At 38.9% G+C, this 23,368-nt stretch overlaps 4 protein-coding genes and 1 long non-coding RNA gene across 7 annotated transcripts in view; 3 read left to right on the plus strand and 2 right to left on the minus strand.

Annotated features, from left to right (window-relative positions):
• The window catches only part of LOC134666586 (low-density lipoprotein receptor-related protein 4), a 40,160-nt gene extending 33,828 nt beyond the window's left edge, over positions 1-6,332 (plus strand). Inside the window, exon 35 of the mRNA XM_063523791.1 lies at positions 129-6,332. Coding sequence (XP_063379861.1) covers positions 129-266 — 138 coding nt within the window. The 3' untranslated portion in view covers positions 267-6,332. The remainder of the gene's footprint in view (positions 1-128) is intronic.
• LOC134666619 (uncharacterized) overlaps positions 1-13,074 on the minus strand; it is a 205,770-nt gene extending 192,696 nt beyond the window's left edge. The window contains exons 1-2 of one of the 2 annotated variants that reach the window (XR_010098528.1): positions 12,937-13,074; positions 6,887-7,372 (exon numbers count right to left, since the gene is read on the minus strand). This is a non-coding gene — a long non-coding RNA (uncharacterized LOC134666619). Of the gene's footprint in view, positions 1-3,442; positions 7,373-12,936 lie in introns of those variants that run through there. The other variant, XR_010098527.1, reaches the window with a different exon arrangement.
• LOC134667018 (vesicle-associated membrane protein 7-like) lies at positions 8,753-10,671 on the plus strand. Of its 2 annotated transcripts, none has more exons than XM_063524325.1 (4): positions 8,753-9,295; positions 9,424-9,607; positions 10,052-10,107; positions 10,334-10,671. In XM_063524325.1, the coding sequence occupies exons 1-4, from the start codon at positions 9,092-9,094 to the stop codon at positions 10,604-10,606; spliced, it is 717 nt and encodes a 238-aa protein (XP_063380395.1). In that variant the 5' UTR covers positions 8,753-9,091; the 3' UTR covers positions 10,607-10,671. The 2 variants fall into 2 exon arrangements, with proteins under 2 accessions (XP_063380395.1, XP_063380394.1); XM_063524324.1 differs by having other exon boundaries at positions 8,755-9,295; positions 10,049-10,107; positions 10,334-10,664.
• On the plus strand, positions 11,338-12,451 carry LOC134666873 (lipase 1-like). The gene is made up of 2 exons (XM_063524180.1): positions 11,338-11,870; positions 11,929-12,451. Exons 1-2 carry the CDS (start codon positions 11,449-11,451, stop codon positions 12,449-12,451), a joined length of 945 nt encoding a protein of 314 aa, XP_063380250.1. The 5' UTR covers positions 11,338-11,448.
• Positions 13,075-13,076: 2 nt separating the features above from the next.
• Positions 13,077-23,368, minus strand: part of LOC134666590 (sorting nexin-25) — a gene marked incomplete at its 3' end in the record, with an annotated part of 34,746 nt that continues 24,454 nt past the window's right edge. Inside the window, exons 14-16 of the mRNA XM_063523796.1 lie at positions 21,921-22,071; positions 13,872-14,002; positions 13,077-13,405 (exon numbers count right to left, since the gene is read on the minus strand). Of these exons, the coding sequence (XP_063379866.1) occupies positions 13,077-13,405; positions 13,872-14,002; positions 21,921-22,071 (611 nt within the window). The remainder of the gene's footprint in view (positions 13,406-13,871; positions 14,003-21,920; positions 22,072-23,368) is intronic.

The following is a 23,368-nucleotide window of genomic DNA, read 5'->3' on the forward strand; positions in this document are numbered from 1 at the left end:
ATATACCGATGAACAATGACGCCAGCTGTTTATTCAAGAAAACCGTAATTTTTCTGTATACCTATTTATGGACACTGGCAATGAACAGAAAGTGGCTTAGGCATGACTTACCTTTCTTTGTTGTGCAGGAGCGCGTCACAAACGTGTACATCCCAGAGGGAACCAGCTTGCTCCCGCCGCCGCCGCCGCCGCCGCCGCACCGCCAGCCGCCGCGGCCCGCCACTCACGACGACTTTGAGCCCGTCACGCTGCACTCCTTCGCCTAATGCATATAAGACATTAATGTGTATCACATAAGAGCACGAACAACAGCCGCACTGAGGTGAAAATTGGACACTAAACTATATTTCATTTTATTTTTGGCAGTGCGCAATATGTACATTTTGGCCACTATTGTAAAAAGTAGAATATCGCACCAGAAGCGGCTGGATATGTTGTAATGTGCCTACATATCTACGAAGTATTTCATAATATATTAAAAACAAAACCAACCTTACTTTATCCAAAAAAAATGACTTGTTCGTGACTGTTCACCTCAGTCGCCTCTCTTTAGGTAGTCTCTAAAAAGATGGCTTGCTCTTCAATAGACCTATAAGTATACTGGACACAATAATGTTAACAACAGTTATTAAATGAAAGGATTTACATCGACATAAGAGCTATACGAATGAAGTCAGAGAAATTTTAATACCAATATAGATTAGATGCACTTACCCGGCCATGATTTCACTTGACAACGCCTACTGATTTAAGACGGTGCACGACATACCAATGAATCGAAGTGTTCGGATCTTAACGTACTTACATGTAAACTTATATGGTTATGTAGTTCATTAAAATTGTTTGTTATCATCGAACTCTGTACGCTTTCAGTATTTGAAGTGCGTGTCTGGACAGTTGCAATTGTTTCATTTATAGGCATGTTTGTGTGGATTGCTCGTAAGGTCATCGCTTTAATTATTTATGACCGAATAAACGATTTACGGTACGAGTATGATTTAGGTTTTGTTAAATCGTGAGGTAAAAAACAATATAATAACTTTGATTTTGTGAAAAATGACATGTGTGAACTCTTAAATAGGTACTGCCGTAATTTCAACAGCAGTATTTCAGGTTTAACTTAAATAATAAAAGAGGACAAGTAAATAAATCCAATATATTATATGGCGGCATAATTTTTTTGCCGCCTTAATTTAGATCCAGATTTTAACGGGATTTCAATTCAAATAGTGTACTATGAAGATACTTGTCAATTGGAGCCTCTGAAAATTAAACAAAAAAAAAACAACTTACAATAATTATATTATTATAAGCTTATCTACTTATTTAATAAATTAATGTAACTTGTATGAAAGCCACCAGACTTTATTTAGTTCTAGTTTGTGATTGAAATACGGTTTTAAGAATCGATGTTCAACATTACCTATAATGATCCATACTTATTAATAAGTAGATACCTAACCATAACGTTTGTTATAATAATGAAGCTATACATATGGTATCTGCTTCATTGGCTTTGGCCCTTACGTGACATTAATTACCAGCTTATACTGCGGTACAAAACCCCCCGAAATTAATAACAATTCTTGATTACAGACCATAAGTACAATATTCCAAAAACTGCCACATGTGTTTGGCATTCCATTTATTTAACCAAGTTTAATACAAAACATTCAAGAGGTTTTCCAAGCGGATTACTCGGTCACGGCGCCTACAGGAAGGCAACACTTGCACATATGGGTACCTAACTTCCCCACTGGCTTCAATGCTTTATGAAGATTTATTTCCAGATAGAGTTCCTCTGTGCCCCAGTTACTTTTAAACTTAGTAATCTTCGTTTAATAGTTCCTCTAAGTTTTATATTTCGGTTCGCTTGCTGACCCTGCATCTCACAAATTCCGTTTACCTCTATCACAAACACGAACTAATTTAGGTACCTGTAATACGTTAATCTACGTTGCATGAACGAATCGTTTTCAAGTCAACAGCAACAATTTAAATTAAGGTAAAATTCAAAGTTATTCCGTCAAATATATGTATTACATATAGTATAAGAAAAATAACATCCTTGTAGTAAATAAAAGATAAACATATTGTTATAATTTACAAATAGGAATAAGTGTTTAGAGTATGATCTACTTATAAGCCAAAGGCTTAATTTGTACATAAATTAAAGTATTATTGATACACGCATACCTACTAAAAATGTAGGAAATGTCAGTGATATGACGATTACTTTGTAATCATTATTTATTAATACGAAATATAAGGAATTAGGGATACATTCATCCTTTCCTCTATTTTGATAACACGTTTGATAATCTCATTCTTAATAACATGTCAGACACTTTGATATTTAAACATGATTATTTCTAATTTACGAAGAAAAAATACAAAAATTATACTTAGGTACAGTTTTAACATGAAAAACTCCTAAAATTTAAAACTCCTTAAGAGTTATCGATGATAATATGGTTGTAGTTTCTTCGTGAATGTTTGCTTTTACGGAATGGTACAACTGAGTGGTAAAAATTGTATGAAAAGGACTACTAGACATTAATACCTAATACATAAATACCTAATAATATATGTATTATTTTTGTACAAGTTTCTCGTCTCGCTCGGGCTCAGGGCTGAGACTCAAGAAACTCTATAAAGTCAAAATTTAATTAGTCTAGTACGTATATAAGTGGTGTCATGTGGATACATGTATCCATGGGGGCGGGTGCTAGTATGGTAGGTACTAGCTTATGCAATGCACCCATCTACTTTAGGCGCGGGTAGCTGTTTGTACAGATTAGGAAATGGTATTGACAGCATACCTTTACACATAAATATATGGAACTTTGAAACACTATGAATGTATTACATTGTTATACTTAGGTATATGTTATACAAAATTTTATTTTCAGTTTAATATTTTCCAAACAAAAATAAAAAGGGTGTTATATGTTATAAAGATAAAATTCACCAAAATAAATATGGTGACAATAATATATCAATGTAAATAATTAGTTTTAATCATGACGTATGTTACATAACATTGTAAATAACAGATATTTTTTTAGTTTACGGGATACTAGGGTTTGTTAGCATGGCGCAGTCCCGGCTTCTCAACTTCTACTACTTACTCGACATTCTACTGCTGTAAACAACCTTTCGGAGGAATGTAATCTCATTTTATATAAATCGTTTGTTCAAATTGCCGATTATTTTTTCTAGCATGCAAAATGGAATATCTACAGGTATCTGCAAAATTGAACATACCTATTATATCCAAATGTCAATTCAAAATCTAGTTTGGTATTTTATAAGAAAATGCTGGAAATATATCCGATCTTGATTTATGACATACTATGTAATGAAGTAATGATAATAGTACATTATTGCAGAGGCCGGGAAAGGGCAATTCGTGGATGAGTTTCGATTTTGTCGGACGACGCGAAGCGGAGTCCGACAAAGAAGACGAATCCACGAATTGCTGTTCCTGCCGAGGCATATATAGTGCTTTTCTCCAAACATGCGAGGAAATAAGCTAAAATAATTATTATTTAAGCATCAAGCATCACTCAAATCAAACCTTCACATCCAAAATGTCAAAAACAATTTCCCTCTTTAGTTAATTTTTAAAAGTTAAAGGCACAAACTTATTCTGCCATTCAGTACCATTCAATATTCGTTCATTCAATATAATTGCGCAATATAGTTTGTCAAACCAACTTTTCAGTCAGTAAGAACCAGGAAAACTACACCCATCCTTTTCTTTTGGGTGCTAGTACTAGTGTAAGACAAAGATAGTATGATTCTCTTTGTCTATGTTTGAAATGAGAAAGTCCTTTGACAAACTATGTAAGCTTTATGAACACGGATGAGATTTAAAAAAAATATAAAAATAATCTTTGATTTTATTAAGCAGTATTCGCACGATCATACACGTGAAATGATAGCTGATCGGGTCGTGTAGAAGCGGCTCACGGCAATAATAATTGGCTGTTTGCGTTTTTTATTATTAAAAAGTAAAAAACACTACAGTAATAAGTTATTACTGTAGTGTTTTTTTACTTCCCGTCCGCTAGAACAGGACAGCGATAGTTTGATGTTATGTTTGTTGTGATGTTGTGTTTTTTAGTTAGAGTTTGACATTAACGAAGAACTTCCCGTACTATTTTTGCTACAGTAAGGTGAACATTTCCGAGCATATTGGAGAAAACAAATTTTACTCGGACAGGCCGTTTTCGGACGTAGGTAATATCTTCTCGTCCAATGTGTTGATTGTAATGTCAAGCTCAAAATTGGCTACCTACTCAAAGAACAAAAAAACTCACAAAAATAAGATTGACGGAGAATCAAGGGGTATCAGTCGATTTGTTCAGGAAAATAATTGATCAATCTCATCTAGCGTCCACACGTACACAAATTAAATCACCAATTTGCATTCTACTATGAAAATTGGCATTTTTGTGTCTGCTGATGTGATCGGGGAATCAAATTGGTATTTGCGTGGCCCTGTTCGATCGGAGAATTTCATCAGATTTTCGAAAAACTGTCTCGTCTGGATACAGCTTTAAGGTCGGCAGCGAGCGAGTTGCCAGAGTTAAAAGTAGGTAGTGGATATTTGGCATATATTTATATTGGGAGCGTTCCCCAAGACGGCCGACATCGCACCCGTTGTATAAGGCCAGAGAAGGAACGCTGGCTTCACCCAACATTGGAAATCTTTTGACTGATATGATGATGCCAGGTGAAAGAAATTTAAAAAGGCCGAGAATAATGAAAACGAATATTGCCCGTTTTACGTGGTTTTGTTTAGCCGCAATTTAATGTACAATTTCAGGTACCCTTATCTACTGTATAGGTACATTCAGCTAAATAAAATGAACCTGAAGCCTATAGTTAAAATACCAGACCTCAAAATTTTTATTTCGAGGTATAGAACTTTGATCCTCAAATCCGGTAAAACAGATGAACGAATCAAATCCTATGGTTTTTGTTTTTTTTTATTTGTGCATTTACGTCGTGACCTCGCGCAAAAATGCACACATAAAGTTTCACAGGGTGTTTTAATCTTAGGTAGGATTAGGATGGTAATTAAATGAGCAGATGGTTTCAGAGAGGCAAAATAAAGTAACGAAGAATTTTGACACAAAGTTGCTTTTACGTTTTTACAAATACAGTTGTTAAATAATATATGTTTATTGTATACATTTTCTTATCTCTTATTAGGAGTAAGTACTGCAGCTAATTAACTACAAACAAAACAATAATTGTTCATGAGAAGACATCTCGTTGCAATAAGCCCAATAAGGTACATCGATGGTCATGTTAAGGTACAGACAGCGCCAGAAGTAGGTAACTTGACGGAAGAAATGCTGCACCAAACTACTTTGCCACTCTTGTGACTAAAATGCAACTTTATCATAAGTTTTTGAAGAATAAACAGAACCTTTACGTGCTGATGTGGTGAAAAATAATTTTTAGCACTCTTTCAGACACTTCTGCTGCTGACTGTACAACCGTTAACTCCGTTACTTATGTGATAGTTAGATTTATTAATTAACGATACATTCCGCCCCGCTTGTTTGCTAAGAATTTAAGTGAAGATATTAACACCACTTTTAAAAATCGTAACATTATTGAAAGAATGTATTTAAATCTTTATCAAGATCAAAAAAATATGAAGAAGCCGTGTCGAAAATTTGATTGAATGAAAACTGGAGCAGTTCCTTACATGGACTATTGGTAATTTAAAAGAACATTCATCATACTTATTGTTAGGTTTAAGATTCAACACACAAGCTATATGTAAATGATTAACATATTCCTATGTATGGAACTCTTTGAAACGAAAACCACATGTGTGACTTGACATCAAACTTTAAATCTTTGAACTATTTTGATGCCGTTATGGTATGATGATGTATGTTATTGATTTTGCGTTTGTTACTCAGATGATTTTACATGTAGCGGTTAAGGGAAAGAGTTAAATAATACCTATAAGAGTGCTGTGATACCAGATGCTTTGAAAGCTATAGGATGGGGAACTAGAGATGGCAGTTACTTTATTATTAAATATTTAATATGTATTTGCATAAGTTCCATCCAGGTGCACAATAATTTGAACGCTCAGGGCTGATGTAAACTTATTTGATAATTATTTAATTGTCCCGACACTGTTCGTGCCAAAATTCAGTATTATGTTTGTCGATTTGGCCAAATTCATGTCTAGGTTTAACATTAGGTAAAAAATAATACGGCTTGGGCACCAGCGCCTCCCTGGGTCCAAAGTCGTCAGATTTATTATATTGAACATTAAAAAATAGAATTTATTCAAATTATTCGTCTTTTATTTTTCACCTTCAAATACAAATAAATTAAATGACATCGTTGACAAAGTGTTGGCGATGGTACCTTGCATAAAAGACAACAATTATCATCATTAACTCGTTTATTTTTTAATTTCAGATAATTAGAATAGAAGTATCCATTCTACTTATAAATAAGGTAAAGTATCTATACCTATATATTAATATGAAACGACTGTGTATTTATATAACAATTGCTTGGTGCACCATCAGAACCCCAGCAAAAAGCTAACTAAGAGGCTTTATACAAATTGTTAATACAATACCAACACTTCAACACCTACGCATATAGTTCAGAAGATCAACAAAGACTAGAAAATGATGGAAATAATCATCAGTACAAAAGATAAAAGTCTAGATAAATAGATTTGATATAAAACTCAGGTACATGTTAACATTTAAGCCGTACATCTAAGAAGCTATTCACACGGTGCAATCTTTGGCACGTAGATATATCTAAGAAATTTACAGATCTAAATATTAGTATTACATGAATATAAACTGAACACGAAGGTGAGATCAACCAGTAGGGCTAAGATGGTCGGCTCTTTATCATTTATCACCATGCCTGTCACGTTCTAACAAGTAAGTGCGAAAGTGATGCATGACAAGGCAGGTGATAAAAATGCGACCATGATACCGCTGCTGAACTCGCAAATTCTCATTGCGATGTTTTTTTTTAATTTGAGAGCAATTTTTAACTTCTAACCTCCAAGAGTTCGAAGTATGTTTACCAAAGAATTAATATTTTTGTTACATGTAGGTAGGTACATACTAATTTAAAAGTAATGGATTGTAGGTTTTTCAGTCCACTGTTGTGAAAAATACTGTAAATCGGAATGTTTTAAGAGTGTAGCAAAATATCAGACAATTTAATTTTGCCTGTTCAATCCCTGTACGGTTACGAAATTTGATATAATATTGTCTTGAGCGTCGCTTACTTTTGGGTGTTAGGTATGGTAGCGTTTCAGCTCTGGAAACACCTCCATGAGGACCAGTTCGAAGAGTTCCTGAAACAAAACGAACATAAATAGGTAGGTACGCACATAGCAGTGGCGGCGCGTCCATAAAAGCCGATTCCCACCGGCTTGCCTATGGATATGTTTCACGCGCCGCCACTGGCACATAGTTACTATAAATACTATATTTAAAGACCTTGGAATATGTATGTATTTGTTACGAAAAGCAGCGATTGGTTTTAGTTTCAGCAAAAAGTGAAAATGAGCTACTGGTAGGAGGGACTTCATATTCACAACAATGAATATCACTGCACTTCTCCCACTACCTTCTCTGTATCTTTAGGTATTTAAATAAAAGTAAACAAAATCTACCCTCAAATAGCTCCTTAAGTCAGTTGAGGGTAGATGGAAACATTACATGATCAAATAGTGTAGGTTAAAGTCAGGTCGTTCAGTGACTGCTCCAGGCGGTTTTGTATTTAGTCGGTTAATCAATAAATGTCATAACTACCCGAAAATGTACAAATTGCTTGTTTACTTTTATTTAAATACTTAACCCTTCTTTGCATGATTTTTTATTTTACCGGTAATTAATATACTTGGTCAAGCAGATCTTGTCAGTAGAAAAAGGCGGCAAATTTGAAAAATGTAGGCGCGAAGGGGTATCGTCTCATAGAAAATTTGAATTACGCGCCTTTTTCTACTGACAAGATTTGCTTGACCATCTATATATATGTGTCACGTAATTGTTTACTGATTCTGGGAAAAATTGTAAAAAAAATTACATCATCGATTTTCACTGCGAAATCAGTCTCAGAAGTTGCATAGGCTAAATCATATTTTTGTAAATATATAACTATTAGTAAGGGGTATCAGAAAAATTTTACTGCCATCAGAAAGGTACACTATTTGTGATATTCCTATGATATAGTTTGTAAATATAAAATAATTACAAACCCTGAAAAATCTGCCCAAAATCACATACTAAAAATCATCAACTTCCAGGTTTTTCCGAGTTTTCCGAAATTTAGTCTTTAAACAAATTTATTTTTTATAAATTAAAATACTGCGTAAATTTATGTCAAAAATCAAAAAATGGATTAGTGTTGAAAGTTAACAGTGTTAAAAATAAATATCAATCACCTCCGAAAGCACCTTTATTTCATAGGACAATGTTATGATGGAAATTTCCATCAACATGCAAAGAAGGGGTTAAAGATACATAAGTACTATAAGTACAGAAGCGAAATAAATACGTGTCAAGGTTTATGTAGTTGTAGGTGTATTTAGGTACCTATCCATTTTCATAGTTATTCCTTTTTGCAGTGGGAGAGATGTAACTTTAGCAGGCTTTATTCTCTAACATACATAACATTTTTTATCCAGAGATCCAAATTTTGGCTTACTAAAAGCAGCATTAACAAAATATTACAAACTTAAAAATAAAGTCCTGTTCAAAAATTCAGCGGCGAACGACACAGAGATCACTGTCCCGATGCTTGCACGAATTAATTTATCAGAGTGAACGACAGATTCAGTGGAGCGGGCGTTTTTAGCACCGAGCCAACAAGGTAAATAATTTTAGAACAGATATCACGCCGCTATTGCTAAGATGTGAGAATTCTTCGATAGCGCGCTGGTGGCATTTATATGTTTCCGCGTTATAATGTGTCTAAGATATAAACTGTGTTTTGTGTTTATGTTACCAAAAACTGTGAATTAAACTTGTTTCACTCATCTTTAAATAAAGTGATATTCATATTTTAAACAATGCCTATCTTATTCAGTGCTGTGGCTCTAAAAAATGTGGTTTTATCCAGATTTGCGTGTTGTGAGGGAAATTTCACAGAAATTACGAATGAGGTCTTAACAAAGGTTTCGCTACAAAACGGGAAATGCACATATTTTCATGGGCCTTACTTGTTCAACTACATTGCTGAAAATGGACATTTATATTTCTGCATCACAGACAAAGTAAGCGAGTCTTAATACATAATTTCGGTCAAATTAGTCATTTCACCTTGACATACTAATTATCAAATAGTTACTTATTTAGTTTTAGATCTAATTTCAAACACTAAAAGTTTCGTCTTATTTTTTAGTCATGCCAACGTTCAAAGGCGTTTCTCTTCCTGAACCAAATCAAAAGGCGGTTTAGGTCTGAGGGCCGAGCCGACATGCAAATGCTGGCAGACGAGATGTACCGCTACAGTGCGGACCATAGCACTATCGTCATACGTAAAGGAGAACTCGATGAACTAAATACAATTGGTGTTCGGAGCAGTGGTAAGTTGATTCTTCGGTTTGTTTGTTTTTAACGATACGATAACTATAAAACAACTGTAGGTACAAAAATACAATATATTTTACCTACGTGTGCCTACGTATTTAAAAAACTTGTCTCACTTCCAGCCAATACAATATGAATGGTAACATGCCCACTATTATCTATTCTGTTGTTTTACTATTAAAATAAAGACAACAATGGAGCAAGTAGCGTCAATCAAACTCATTCATTGTAACAGTAGAATAATTTTCATCGATTCACGATATTGAGAGCGACGCAAGTTAACTGTATCGATTTTTATGCAATTTGGTTTATAGAAAGCAAACGCTGGCAATGCACATAATAAGCAACATTATGCAACTGATTTTTTGTAATTCGCCCATGGAAAAAAGGCTCACAGCCACGGGAAGTACTAGTAATTAATATTTCTTTAATTTCAGAAGAAATACTAGGAGAAAAGTTGCTGTTAGTAAAAGACATCAAAAACTTAAACTACGGCGTAAGTAAAAGATTCTAAAGGATCACGCGATACCGTTAAGGTAGACGTCCGAGTGCTCGTCACTGTACCAATACATGTCATCGTTAAATATACTTCATTAGTAATAAACGTGACAACAGTATGTCATCTAATGGGTATTAGTATGTCGAGCACTAGAACGTTTACCTTATTTGTGAAATTAGAGACACGTCTTAGTTTTATAAATAAATCGCATTTCTCTTTACAGAAAATAACGTACTTGGATAAAACCCCAGAGCAAGCAATGATCTCTAACAGCATCGAAGTCGCAGGCAAGAAACCAACATTCAACACTATGACTGATCCTAGAATTTGTATTAATGGCAGCGAAATAATAGACTCCTATGATAAAATTAAGATCAACATGCGGCTAATAATAGCAATAATTATATTAGGCCTAGCCGTTTACATTTGCGACTTTAAGCCCATCGGGCATTTTCTCATTTTAGTACTGTTTGTGATATTTGTTATGTTTGGATAGAGTTCATTCAAGAAAATAGATATAAATATTATATGTAGAGGAATATATATAGAATAGAAATAATAGAACTTGTTAAAAATATCGTTAGCATTTTCCTGTCCGCAGTGTTCCTTTTTAAGAGCTACAAGAACTAAGCCATACAGTCGATTTTTAAACTATTGCCAATGATTGGGATTAGTCCGGTTTCCTCACGATGTTTTCCTTCACCGAAAAGCAGCTGGTAAATATCAAATGATATTTCGTACATAAGTTCCGAAGAACTCATTGGTACGAGCCGGGGTGTGAACCCACGACCTCCGGATTAATAGGGAAAACAGCATGAATATCTGTTCAGTAAGAAGTTTTTGAGTTTATCGCGAACAAACATACAAACAAAGAAACTGACAGACGCGGCGGGGGACTTTGTTTTATAAGATGTAGTGATATGTATTTCGTACTAAAGGCTTATGGCGCCCCCTATATAGTAGTTCTTCTACTTGAAATAAAAACAAATTACCAATAATATTTTCTAAAAATAATTATATCTTTCTAATATTTCTAATAATAGTAACGATGATGTGCTTTGTTTACACATGTTATGATTCAAAGTTTGTAACCTGTTTAAGCTATTCAAGGTATTTCAATAATAAGGAAACTACACCAGTTTATTTAAGATGTTATTAAGTGATTGACATGGACATCTAGCTCATACGATTGTTGTGTGATATTTTAGTTATTCCATTGCATAGTCAAAGGGGTATAATCATTCATTCACAGAAGACTAAAGATAAAAACATGACTATTACTACAATGATCCACTCGTACTTGTCATAGTGAGAAGTGCAATTACCAATTCAGTGTTAATGCCCGAAGATGGCCGCTTGGACTTTATGGAGCTGAGTATAAAATACGGGCACAAGGCCGAAGAGCACAGGGTAGTCACAGAAGACGGGTATATTCTGACACTGTTTCGTCTGCCAGGCAAGAAACCTCCAGTTCTACTACTTCACGGCTTGATTGGTACTGCAGACACATACATTTTAAGAGGGAATAGCTCTTTAGGCATCACATTAGCTAACCACGGCTATGACGTATGGGCCGGAAATACTAGAGGCAATAAATACGCAATGCAGCATACCAAACTCAACCCTAAGACAGACGCTTCCTTCTGGGACTACAGTTTTCACGAACACGGATACTACGACCTCCCTGCTATGACGGATTATATTTTAAATGCAACGGGCGAACAGAGTCTACATAGCATTGTCTCCATCGGCATATTTAAGTCATTTGACACCACCCATGTCGATATTTATTAAAATGGCTCCTATTACAAATAATATTTTACTTTCTCTCAACATTGAATATTTGTTACATTATAAAGGTTTAGATAGAAATCTTCTTGAAGCTATCTGTAACCCGGGGGCCGTTACATATACTTTATGTACTGAATTTGTGTTTCTGATTGGCGGATATGACCTTCAACGTCTGGATTCGGAATTCTTAGCTGTAGTATTCGGCCACTTCCCGTCTTCAATTTCGCGGAAAGCTTTACTACATTGTGCTCAAGTAGCTCAAAGCAAGCGATTTCCCCTTTTCGACTATGGTTTAGAAGAGAATTTGAAACGCTACGGATCAACTGCGCCACCCGATTATAATCTTAGAAATGTCACTATGAGAACAGCACTTCTTGTGGGTAAAAATGACCCAATAAATGGAGTTCGAGACGTGGAACGCCTACGATTTGTTCTTCCGAACGTTGTCCATTATCATCTAATGAAGCCGAGAACATGGAACCATTTCGACTTCGTTTGGAGCAATTATTTTCATGAACCACATAAAATCATTTCAAAAATACCTAACTAGTAGCAATTAAGAAATGAGTTTATAAATATTTCATGTCACTCATAAAATAAACTAATAAAGAAAAAATGACCATTTTATTTAGCTCCGCGTCCGATTCCTAATGGTTACAGAATGTCTTTACGAGTTTAGTTTACACTATTGTTCAAAATATCATGGTTCTTTCATGTCTGTACACTCTGGACTTAAATGTCTTAAATATATCATCGCGAGCACAAACGATGTAATTATTATTGAGTAGGTATAAGTTGGTATTGAATATAAACACTTCTGTTCTACTAAAATTCTAGGAGAGAGCAAAATAAATTGGAACACTTTTGATCTCCTAGAATTCAAGGAGAAAAGAAGTGTCTCAATTTACATATTCCTACTAAGTTATACTTATTTGATTTGTATTGTATGATACTCATACTCATACACACAGCGCGTCCACCACCATCTCACTCAGTTGTTCCAGCGCTATCGTTGGAAGCGATGACAGTACTCACGTAGGCGAGCTGCTTGTTGTGCGTGGTGTTCTGCAGCGTGTGGAACAGCTTGTGCGCGCCGCGCGCGGCCGCGTGCGCGCCCACCAGCGACGACAGCGCGTCCACCACCGTCTCGCTCAGTTGTTCCAGCGCTATCGTTGGAAGCAATGACAGTACTCACGTAGGCGAGCTGCTTGTTGTGCGTGGTGTTCTGCAGCGTGTGGAACAGCTTGTGCGCGCCGCGCGCGGCCGCGTGCGCGCCCACCAGCGACGACAGCGCGTCCACCACCGTCTCGCTCAGTTGTTCCAGCGCTATCGTTGGAAGCAATGACAGTACTCACGTAGGCGAGCTGCTTGTTGTGCGTGGTGTTCTGCAGCGTGTGGAACAGCTTGTGCGCGCCGCGCGCGGCCGCGTGCGCTCCCACCAGCGACGACAGTGCGTCCACCACCGTCTCACTTAGTTGTTCCAGCGCTATCGTGCGTGTGTGCTCTGTACCGGACAAGCATCGATTACTATTACTCCTAAGGCCAAACGCAGTCCAATTAGCTGTATGCACTGATTTTTCTTAGTCGATACATGTTTTTAAAAGGTAAAAAACAATAAAGTTATAACTTTTAATTTGAGTTTATCTGTAATTGTATTGAATTGCATCCATTTTGTTAGTATAACTTAGGAACTAATGTTAATTTTTACACCTAGTATATGAAGAACTTCCCATACCATATTTTCTTCAATTCTGTTAACATTTCTGAGCATATTAGTGAGAATACTACTATAGTAGCATGAGCCACTGACAGTGTCGAAACTGACATATACGCTAACGTCTATGTAATTTACTTTTTATAGATCACTCGCACTAATATGCGAGTACGAGCGAGATACATAGAAAGTAAGTTACGATCTCGATAGCGTTTATGTCAGTGCCAAACTGCTGGTAGCCGCACTATGAACGTACCTCGGTCCCGCATATTCCTGTTGCTTGTCTCGCTGAGCACGCCGCCCGGCCACCACGACTTCAATACTACGCTGATGTAGTAATGCAGCATTTGTTCGGAGAACAGCCACATTACCGTCTCCTTTATTTGCCTGTAACCGAAGCACAGAATTAGTAATAGTATTATCATACAGAACGGAGAGCGCTGGTGGCCTAGCGGTGAGAGCGTGCGACTTGCATTCCGGAGGTCGCGGGTTCAAACCCCGGCTTGTACCAATGAGTGTTTCGGAACTTATGTACGAAATATCATTTGATATTTACCAGTCGCTTTTCGGTGAAGGAAAACATCGTGAGGAAACCGGACTAATCCCAATAAGGCCTAGTTTACCCTCTGGGTTGGAAGGTCAGATAGCAGTCGCTTTCGTAAAAACTAGTGCCTACGTCAAATCATAGGATTAGTTGTCAAGCGGACCCCAGGCCCTCATGAGCCGTGGCGAGATGCCGGGATAACGCGAGGAAGAAGAAGAAGATTATCATACAGAACGGCCACGCACCACCCCGCCCCGACTCGCAATACCTCGCCCCGCGACTGGCCGCGACATGAATCTGGCGGACTTCTGGCGTCCTCTCAGTAAAGCGACTTACCCACACATACACAAAGACGCGTGTACAGATGTGCCGCGCACACATATAAACGCAAATGATTTTTGATGTATGGCGTATCCGCCCTGTGACTGAAGTTCGTAAACACTGCGATTGTCAAGTGTTGAAAAGTTCGTTGTTATTGACTGTACAGTCAGTAGCAGAAGTCTAAGCGGGCCAGGTTTTCTAAATTATCTTGACGCAACCTTATTGTTAAGAGAATAAGAGGGAGTCAAGGTAATTTTGAACACCTCGCCCGCTTAGCAACTTCTGCTGCTGACTGTACTCGTAGATGGTGCATATCGTCGGGTGACAAGCAAAAGTCACTAAGTACAGTAAATACTATCAAAAAATTAAAGTAACAATGCACTTTATTACACTTGTAACACGGTTTAATTTCAATTGTGTTAGTTAGTGTCTTTTGCTTGTCACTAGGGATGTACCGACTAGTCGCCGACTAGTCGGGAAAGCCGACTATCCGGCCACATTTGTAGTCGGCGATTAGTCGGCGACTAGTCGGCAAAAATGGCCGATTAGTCGGCACTTTATTAGTGAAAGAAAAACAGAAAAAAAGAACCAACAGTCAATATTTACCATATGTTTTATGTCTGTTTTACCAAAATACCTATTCAGGGTGTGGAAACTATTGTTCATATAATTCTCAGGTCGATTTCAACTGATTCTCGTGTAATTTCATGGAAGTTCTATACTTAAAGGATTTTATTATAATTCAGTTTTTGTTTTTTTTTTTAATGGTGGAGCCATGGGAAACAACGAGTATTAATGTTATTGCAAAATTTAGACACTTATAAACAGGGCACGTTGCTCGTAAAGACGCTGACCACAGGGGATAGGTTCTTAACTGGCGACTACGTATGAGAAATAGAGCCTTGGAAATACCTCCTACAAGTTGTACCTACTGACGGTCTGCTCAGGATCGCAAAATAAAAAAAAAGACAGAAATTGAACGAGGAGTCTCTGAACCTGTAGAGAACACCTTTTAGCCAAGCTAATATATGAATAGCGCAACCAAAATAGCAAAACTATTGTTTTTCACCCGAACTTATACGAAACTAATGATCTGGCCTAGCGATGTTACGATTCGACTTCACAAATCGGTTCAAACCGATTTAGGTCTGAAGTCGACTAAATCGACGTGAGTTTTCCGTAAATCGACTTAAGAGCCCTTATTCCTTAGAGCGTTCGCCGATTTTGCGAAATAACACTCGATAGATGGCGCTGGCGCTTGATACGCGAGCGCCGGCAAAGCTATGCGCGTTTCAACGCAGACGAGAATAATATTGATACTTTTCAATTTAATTTGCAAGTAAATTTATTTTAACGTTATATTGGCACTCTTTTATAAGCATGATAGTAGTGAATAGAGTGTATGTGTTGAGAAAATATATAACCAACGACGAATAAATAATAATGATTGTTTACCTATGTCATGGAATTATTGCGACAAGTTCATCCATGAAGTCAAGGAACTATTAAAGTCAGTTCACCAAGGAAGTTGAATAATTAAATGTTTGAAAGATAATATTATACTAAATTATAGTATATATACATACGGTGTTGCTTATTTCGTCGAAATTGAAATTTTCTATGTCTCAACCCCTTAAATTGTTCTCTTTCACTAAAAAAACAAATGTGTATTTTTTTCAGAATTTTCAATTATGTTTTAGGGGTCGCTACCGAATTTTGAAAATTTGCACCCTCCATACAAGATTATTTTTTTAGTCTTTTTTCTTGTTTTTTTTTTATATGAATCAACGGGTCAGGATCAGGGTGTATTAATGTGCAGTTTAACATAAAATAATACCACTATTTTTTTTAAAGCTTATGCGTTTTGCTTATGCTTTAAAGCTTTTAGCGTGTTTTAGGCGTTCTAAATATTCATTCAGCAGTGCGCACTCCTAAAATAGGAATAAAAATTAAAATATATTGACTATACCTAGTATTGAATTACATGTAAATAGCTTCCATATACTTTGACTCACTGTCTCACTAATTAAAAACTAAAAATTAAAAAAAATCATAATGTATGAAGGATTCAAATTTTCTAAATTCGGTAGCGACCCCTAAAACGAAATAAAAAATTCTAATTGTTTTTAGTGAAAGAGAACAATTTAAGGGGGTGAGACATAGAAAATTTCAATTTCGACGAAATAAGCAACACCCTAATATATACCTGTATGCATATACAGGGTACCCAAATATAAGGGCATTCCCGTTGCCAGGGAGCTTTAGTGATTATACTGAGCAACTTTTAGTATGGGACCTACACTGAAATCGCAAAAAAAAATTACTGTTTCATAGATTTTGGCTAGTCCATTTTCTATGGGAGGGTACATTTTTTAGCAACCATTTTCTTGCTAGCAACGGAAAAGCACTTATTTTTTGGCCACCCTGTATAAAAACAATAAATTTGAGAGTACTAACAATGTAACAACTCTCTGAAGTTCGATTCTATGTCTAAAACAGAAGTAATAGCGGATGGTGCTGGGCCTAACATACGGCGTTGCATGAACAAGAGATTTCCTTTGGCAGGATTGGTCCTTAGGATCCAAGGATGGATTCAAGAAGTGGAGCCACCCAGATTTTTGATGTAAATTTTTAGGGGGCGGGGCTCACAACTTGATCTTGATATTCTGTATCATTTAAGCCACTAGGCCAAGTTTAGTATGATTTTCGTATAAATCGGGGGTGCCGAATTCATTGTCATCATCATCATCATCATCAGGTGTCATCATAATGACACCATTCCGAAGTAAAAACACATAAAATATGAGGAAAAAAAATACTTTTCTTAATTCCTCTTCACACTTAAACTGCTGAGCCAATTTAGTTAAACCCACATTATAGACGGGTCTAACGCGGGTATGTGAGTTAATATGTGTTCAAAACGCGAAAGTTTAAAATATTCAATTTAGTTCATATTTGGTAGGTACAGAGATAGTTTAGAGTCCCAGGGAATAACATAGCAAACTTTTAATCTCAAAAATTATCCCTTAAGGATGTGAAAAGGGAGGAAGCAAATGAAGCTTTATTTGTAAGTATATAAAATAAAATAATATTAATAATCTATCAACCGCATCTAGATCGATAGTGCTCGTCAAGGCAAATCTATTGAGCCCAAATACGATGGAGTTATGATGAGTAGATTCGGAGTTCTGGTGACCAACTCCTGACTCCATCATGAGAACCTGGGCTTCATCTAGATCGATGGTGCTTGTCGGGGCAAATCTATTGATCCCAAACACGATGGAGTTATGATGAGTAGATTAGGACTTCTGGCGACCAACTCCTAACTCCATCTCATTAATGGAGTCAGGAGTTGGTCACCAGAAGGGGCTCGTGACTCTGGACATCATCTAGATAGATGGTGCTCGTCAGGGCAAATCTAATGAGCCCAAACACCATGGAGTTATAATGAGTAGATGAGGATTTCTGGTGACCAACTCCTGACTCCATCATGAGAACCTGGACTTCATCTAGATCAATGGTGCTCGTCGGGGCAAATCTATTGAGCCCAAACACGATGGACTTATGATGAGTAGATTAGGACTTCTGGTGACCATCTCATCATGGAGTCAGGAGTTGGTCACCAGAAGGGTCTCATGACCCTGGACCTCATCTAGATAGATGATGCTCGTCAGGGCAAATCTAATGAACCCAAACACGATGGAGTGATAATAAGTAGATTAGGAGTTCTGGTGACCAACTCCTGAGTCCATCATGAGAACCTGGACCTCATCTAGATCCGTGGTGTTCGTCAAGGCAAATCCATGGAGCCCAAACACGATGGAGTTAAGATGAGTAGATTAGGAGTTCGGTGGCCAATTCCTGACTCCATCAAGAGAACCTGGACGTCCTGGACATCATCCAGGTCGTCCGGGTATAATTAAAATGCAAACCCTAACCAGAATTCAAGTAACACTGAAAATCTATCACATAAGCGAGAGTCGGTTGTTAAAATTTAATATGGTGTGAAAAATGTACTCTCCCTTGGATCAAGATTTTCTAATCATAGTATACAACAGTTCTCGGAACTCGCTCAATGTTTACGAAGCAATGAGCGCCTGACGATCGAGCGCAGGTCCGTTCCCTAAGCGCGCTCGGCGGAGAATGAGCGCGCGTCGCTTGCTTCTTTCATGCCTCCCGAAGGGAGGCATGAGATGCCTTCCCATCCCTTTTGGGGATTTTTGGCGGTCTCTAATCGCCACCCGTAACTACGGGTGGGTCTGTTTTGTGCCCTTGTTCTAAGGGCGGTGGCTTCTGCGCCATGGCTAGCCGTGATGGCCTGTCATGGCTTTAGTTTCTTCTTTATAGCCTATCAGCGGCTTTGTGGCTGTGGGGCCTCGTAGCTGCTGTGGGCTGACTCCCTCTGCTTCTTGCGCCGGTGTCCCAGGGGGGGAGCTGGCGCTGTCGGCGGCTGTCCGGAGGGCGTGCGTGGAGCGGCGCATTGCCCGCTGAGTGGCATCTTCTTCTTCTCCTTCTGGCACTCGCGCCCTGGGGGCGCTGGCGCTGACGGTGGTTGTCCGGGGGGCGTGCGTGGAGCGGCGCGGTGCCCGGTAGATGGCCGGGACGCGAGCGTGCGGCGCGCTCGGACGTCTTGTTCGGGCGCAGCTGTGGGGCTGCGACGGTTGCGTGGGTGGGGCCGGCGTCCGCGAGAGCAGATGCTGGCGCGGGAACCGGGGGTGCTGGTACAGAGGTACCCAGCTTGGGGGCCTCAGTGTGTCCGGCGTCGTTGTTGTGGTGGGGGCCCTTAGAAGGGCCTTTGTGGGGCTGCGGGGCGGCTCCGTGGGTGGAGCCGGTGTCCGCGAGAGCAGGTGCTGGCGCGGGAACCGGGGGTGCTGGTACAGAGGTTCCCAGCTTGGGAGCCTCTGTGTGTCCGGCGTCGTTGTTGTGGTGGGGGCCCTTAGAAGGGCCTTTGTGGGGCTGCGGGGCGACTCCGGGGCTGGCACGGAGTTGCTGGTCCTTGGGCGGCGGGATGTTGTCATCATCATCATCATCCTCTTCTTCTTCTTCGCAGTCAGGCGGGGTGCGCTCCGGTCCCTCCTCAACTGCCGAAGGTCGAAGAGTGGCCGGGCGCTCGTCCAGGTGGCGCTGTGGTTTGGCTTCTTTCAGGGACGGCTCCACTTTCCCAGGGGCGAGCCCATGTGTTGGATATGCCTCCATGAGCGGAGGTATATGATCGACTCTCTCCGGGCCGGCGACCCTGGATCGGTCACGATCGAGGTGCCCGCGAGGGGAAAGTCGGTCTGGGGCTACCCGCGGGAGGGGGGTCGGTGCGTGGGGGCGTCCAAGGGCTTCAATGAGTCCGTCGAAGTCGAAGTGCCACGGCTTTGTGGGGCCGCGGGCGGGTTCGGGAGTCCTGGTGTCGACGGGTACTTTGTAAAACTCGCGTTTCAAACTACCCACCCTATCCGAGGGGACCGGGGGGGTCGCGAGTTTTACTGTTGTGGCTGCGGGTGGATTGTAAAATCCGTTTTCTTGTCTACCCACCCGCCCCGGAGGGACGGGGGGGGACTTCGGTGGCTTCTTGTCCATGTGTGCGGGACCTGCGCGACGCGTCACCGTCGGACGACCCTGTTAGACAGGGCGACCATCGGTGGATGGGTTCAGGTCGCAGCTGGGCTTCCCCTCCGGCAGGGGCCGGGCGCGTTCCGGCTTCGATTTTCGCAGGAAAATCGTCGGCGGATATGCAGGTGCTGGTGAGGTGCGTCCGTGCGAGGTTCCGAGTGGCTCTCCTAATCATCGAATGAGCGCGCGGCGTCGCTGCAGCGTGATTTATAGGTCTTTTAAAAAAATATATATTTACGGCAAGGTAGGTCCTATAGTTATGATTTTTTTTAATGAGTGAACATAAAGTTACAGTTTGTTAAAAGATTTTTTTTGTGGCAAAATATAAGTCCAATTAGCGATAAAAAAATGTAATGTAACCCTGTTTTCACCAAAAAAATGAAGAAAACTCGGAAGGTATTTTATCATGTTTTTTAAATGAAAGTTCGATTTTCAAGCATGTAAGCCCCTCGTACAACATATGATGAGTTGAATTGTAATCATTCATATACCAAATGATTCTTGTTTACTGCAAAATTGAGAGCCGAAACGACCCTTCTCACTGCAAATTTTGAAAAAGACTTCTAAGAAAACTCATTTATTTTAGGTTCAAAAAGAGAAAATGAAAATTAGAACGTTTGCAGCCCCTAGTTTAAGAAATGATTATTTAAGTACGTTATCAGTTTTTGAATAAATACTAATAGTTACGTCGTAATCTTGAATGAAAAAGGAAGCATTTTGCAAAATACGCTCGTCTGTAGGAGTAAGGACTCTTAAGATACGTTCACCCGCTCTAAACGCATCCTTTCATATTTGTTGATGCGTCACTTTGACATATTGAGGATTAAAATGTACGCAAATCGGTTTCAAACCACGAAGAAAAATGTTGCCATGCACATTGCCGCCATTATTGAGTAGAGTCGAAACTTGATATCTACAGGTAACGTAAAATGAAACTTATTGTTTATGTGGTAAGGTTCAATTTCGCATGGGCTTAAAGAGATTGATTTGGCGGTATACTTGGATCGGTTTGGCAGTTTTGCGCCGCGTCGATTTGCTAACTCAACAATTCGCGGCAATGACACGAAATCGCACGAGACCGCACGCTCTTTCCTGCTTGCTCGTATAGTGCTTTCCCGTTTTAGCTTTAGAAATTATAAAATTGTGATTTACCGCGCCACAAAACTAAAAAAATATTACAAAACTTTTAAGTCAAAATTTTTGCTGTCGATCGGATCGAACAAAGCGTAAAATTGACAATTCAATTTCCTCAACTCAAAGACTACGGAGCGGTTTGAACTACTGATACTTACTTACTTTACTTTAAAAAGTAGAAGTTAAATCGACTTGGCCAAATCGGTTTGCACTAGCTAGCCGACTAGTCGGCCGACTAATCGGCCGACTAATCGGCCATTCGAGCGCCGATTAGTCGGCTAGTCGGCTAGTCGGCCAAATCAATAGTCGGTACATCACTACTTGTCACCCGACGATAATTATGTCATCGCAGTTCAGTGAAAAATCATTTTTTATGAGCATGTTTGTTTTTCAGTTTAGTCACAGCGTGAAAACTACAGATTCGTTTTTATGGTGCGGGTGAAATTTTTAACCGTCGTTGAAAGAGTAGGGGGTATCTTTTACGAGAAATCGTAGCCGAATTAACTTATTTTAAACTGAATAGATTTAATCAATTTCAGATAAATAATAGATCAAATGACTTAATAGGTAGTTTCCATTCAATATTGATTTAAAATTTCAAGTAAAAATGCAAGGTTTTTGAAATCGTTTTTACGCCTTAAGCACTCGCTGATTATTCTCTATTGGGCGCTCAAAAATAAAATACTTAACGAAAAAGCAACTTACCTATTAATAGTTCTCCCATATGTGATTTGTACGAAAGTGACTAGAGTTTTTCTGAGCCATCGGAACACACCACGCATGTCAAACACCTCGCTCAGTAGCGCGTACAAAGGCTCAGCTATACTATCGCGCTCTTCGCCTAATGGACCGGCTCCTGAAAGGGTTATATATACATTATATCCGTTTTTTTTGGCCCTTCGCCGACTTGGGCGGGTGAGCTGATTAGCCCTTTACCAGGATATACAGGTTGTTTGGTACATCGTTTGCCAAATTAAAACGGCAGATAGGTTGAGTCATTTGCTATCTTCCAGGCCTACAAATTTTTAATTTTGCGCACGTTTTCTTTTTTCAGCTCTATGCCAGTTTTTCGTAAATTTCAAATTTTTACTTGCGCAGTAGTAAAAACAGATGGCCAATTTTTTTTTCTAGGCATGAGTAGATAGCAAATGACTCAACCTACCTGCCGTTTTATATAATTTGCAGTTTTACTGAGATAATTTATTTATTTATAAGGTAGATACAAATATTAAAAATAAAAATAAACTAACTTATCTATAAAATAAAACTAAAAACGAAAACTGAATAAATGCCGTTTTAATTTGGCAAATGATGTACCAAACACCCTGTATATTTCCCACATACGGCACTTCGAACATGTATCCTATTTCCGACATGCGATTGTCATTTTTTAACTGTCAGCCTCGTAAAGGGTGGACTAAAAATAGTATGAGCAACGCTAACTGGCGTGGACGCGTTCGATGTATACTCGTAGTATCCACGATGGCACCCGCGGGCGTGCACCCGCGCAAAGGGCTTGTGCACAAATCACGCGAGGTTCGATGGGGGAGGGGGGCTCACGAAAAAAATCACGATAGGTCACGTTGGGGGAGGAAGGGTATAAGAAAACATCACGTGTATTTTTCTACAGTGAACGAAACTAAGAAAAAAAACCTACCACATGAGTAGATACTTTTCCTCGGTTTCGTTAAACATAAATCTTCACTCTGCACTTCAAAATAGCGACCCTATTTAACGAAAATAGAAAAATAAACAAGATTTTCTATATATAATACTATTTATTTTAAAGTTAGGTCGAATGAACAAATTTCAAAAAAATACACGTGAGGTTGTGTGGGGGAGGGGGGGTAGCCAAAAACCTCACCAAATATCACCAAGGGGGAGGGGGGGTCAAAAAGTAGCCGAAAACACCTCGCGTGATTTGTGCACAAGACCTTTTAAGTGTCTCCGTAGCTTTAAGCTTTAAGCTACGGAGGCACTTAAAAGGTCTTGATATGATGGGCATTCAATTACTTTTTATAAGGCAGAGGAAATATATTTCCCACCATGTATGAACGTTTTGACAAAGTGACCTGGTTCCATTTTGAATATGTAATTTCTGATATGCCTTATAAAGGGTTAAGTGTTATAATTATGACTCACAGCACATCACT

Source organism: Cydia fagiglandana, chromosome 8 (assembly GCF_963556715.1).
Source record: "Cydia fagiglandana chromosome 8, ilCydFagi1.1, whole genome shotgun sequence".
In the NCBI taxonomy this organism is placed as follows: domain Eukaryota; kingdom Metazoa; phylum Arthropoda; class Insecta; order Lepidoptera; family Tortricidae; genus Cydia; species Cydia fagiglandana.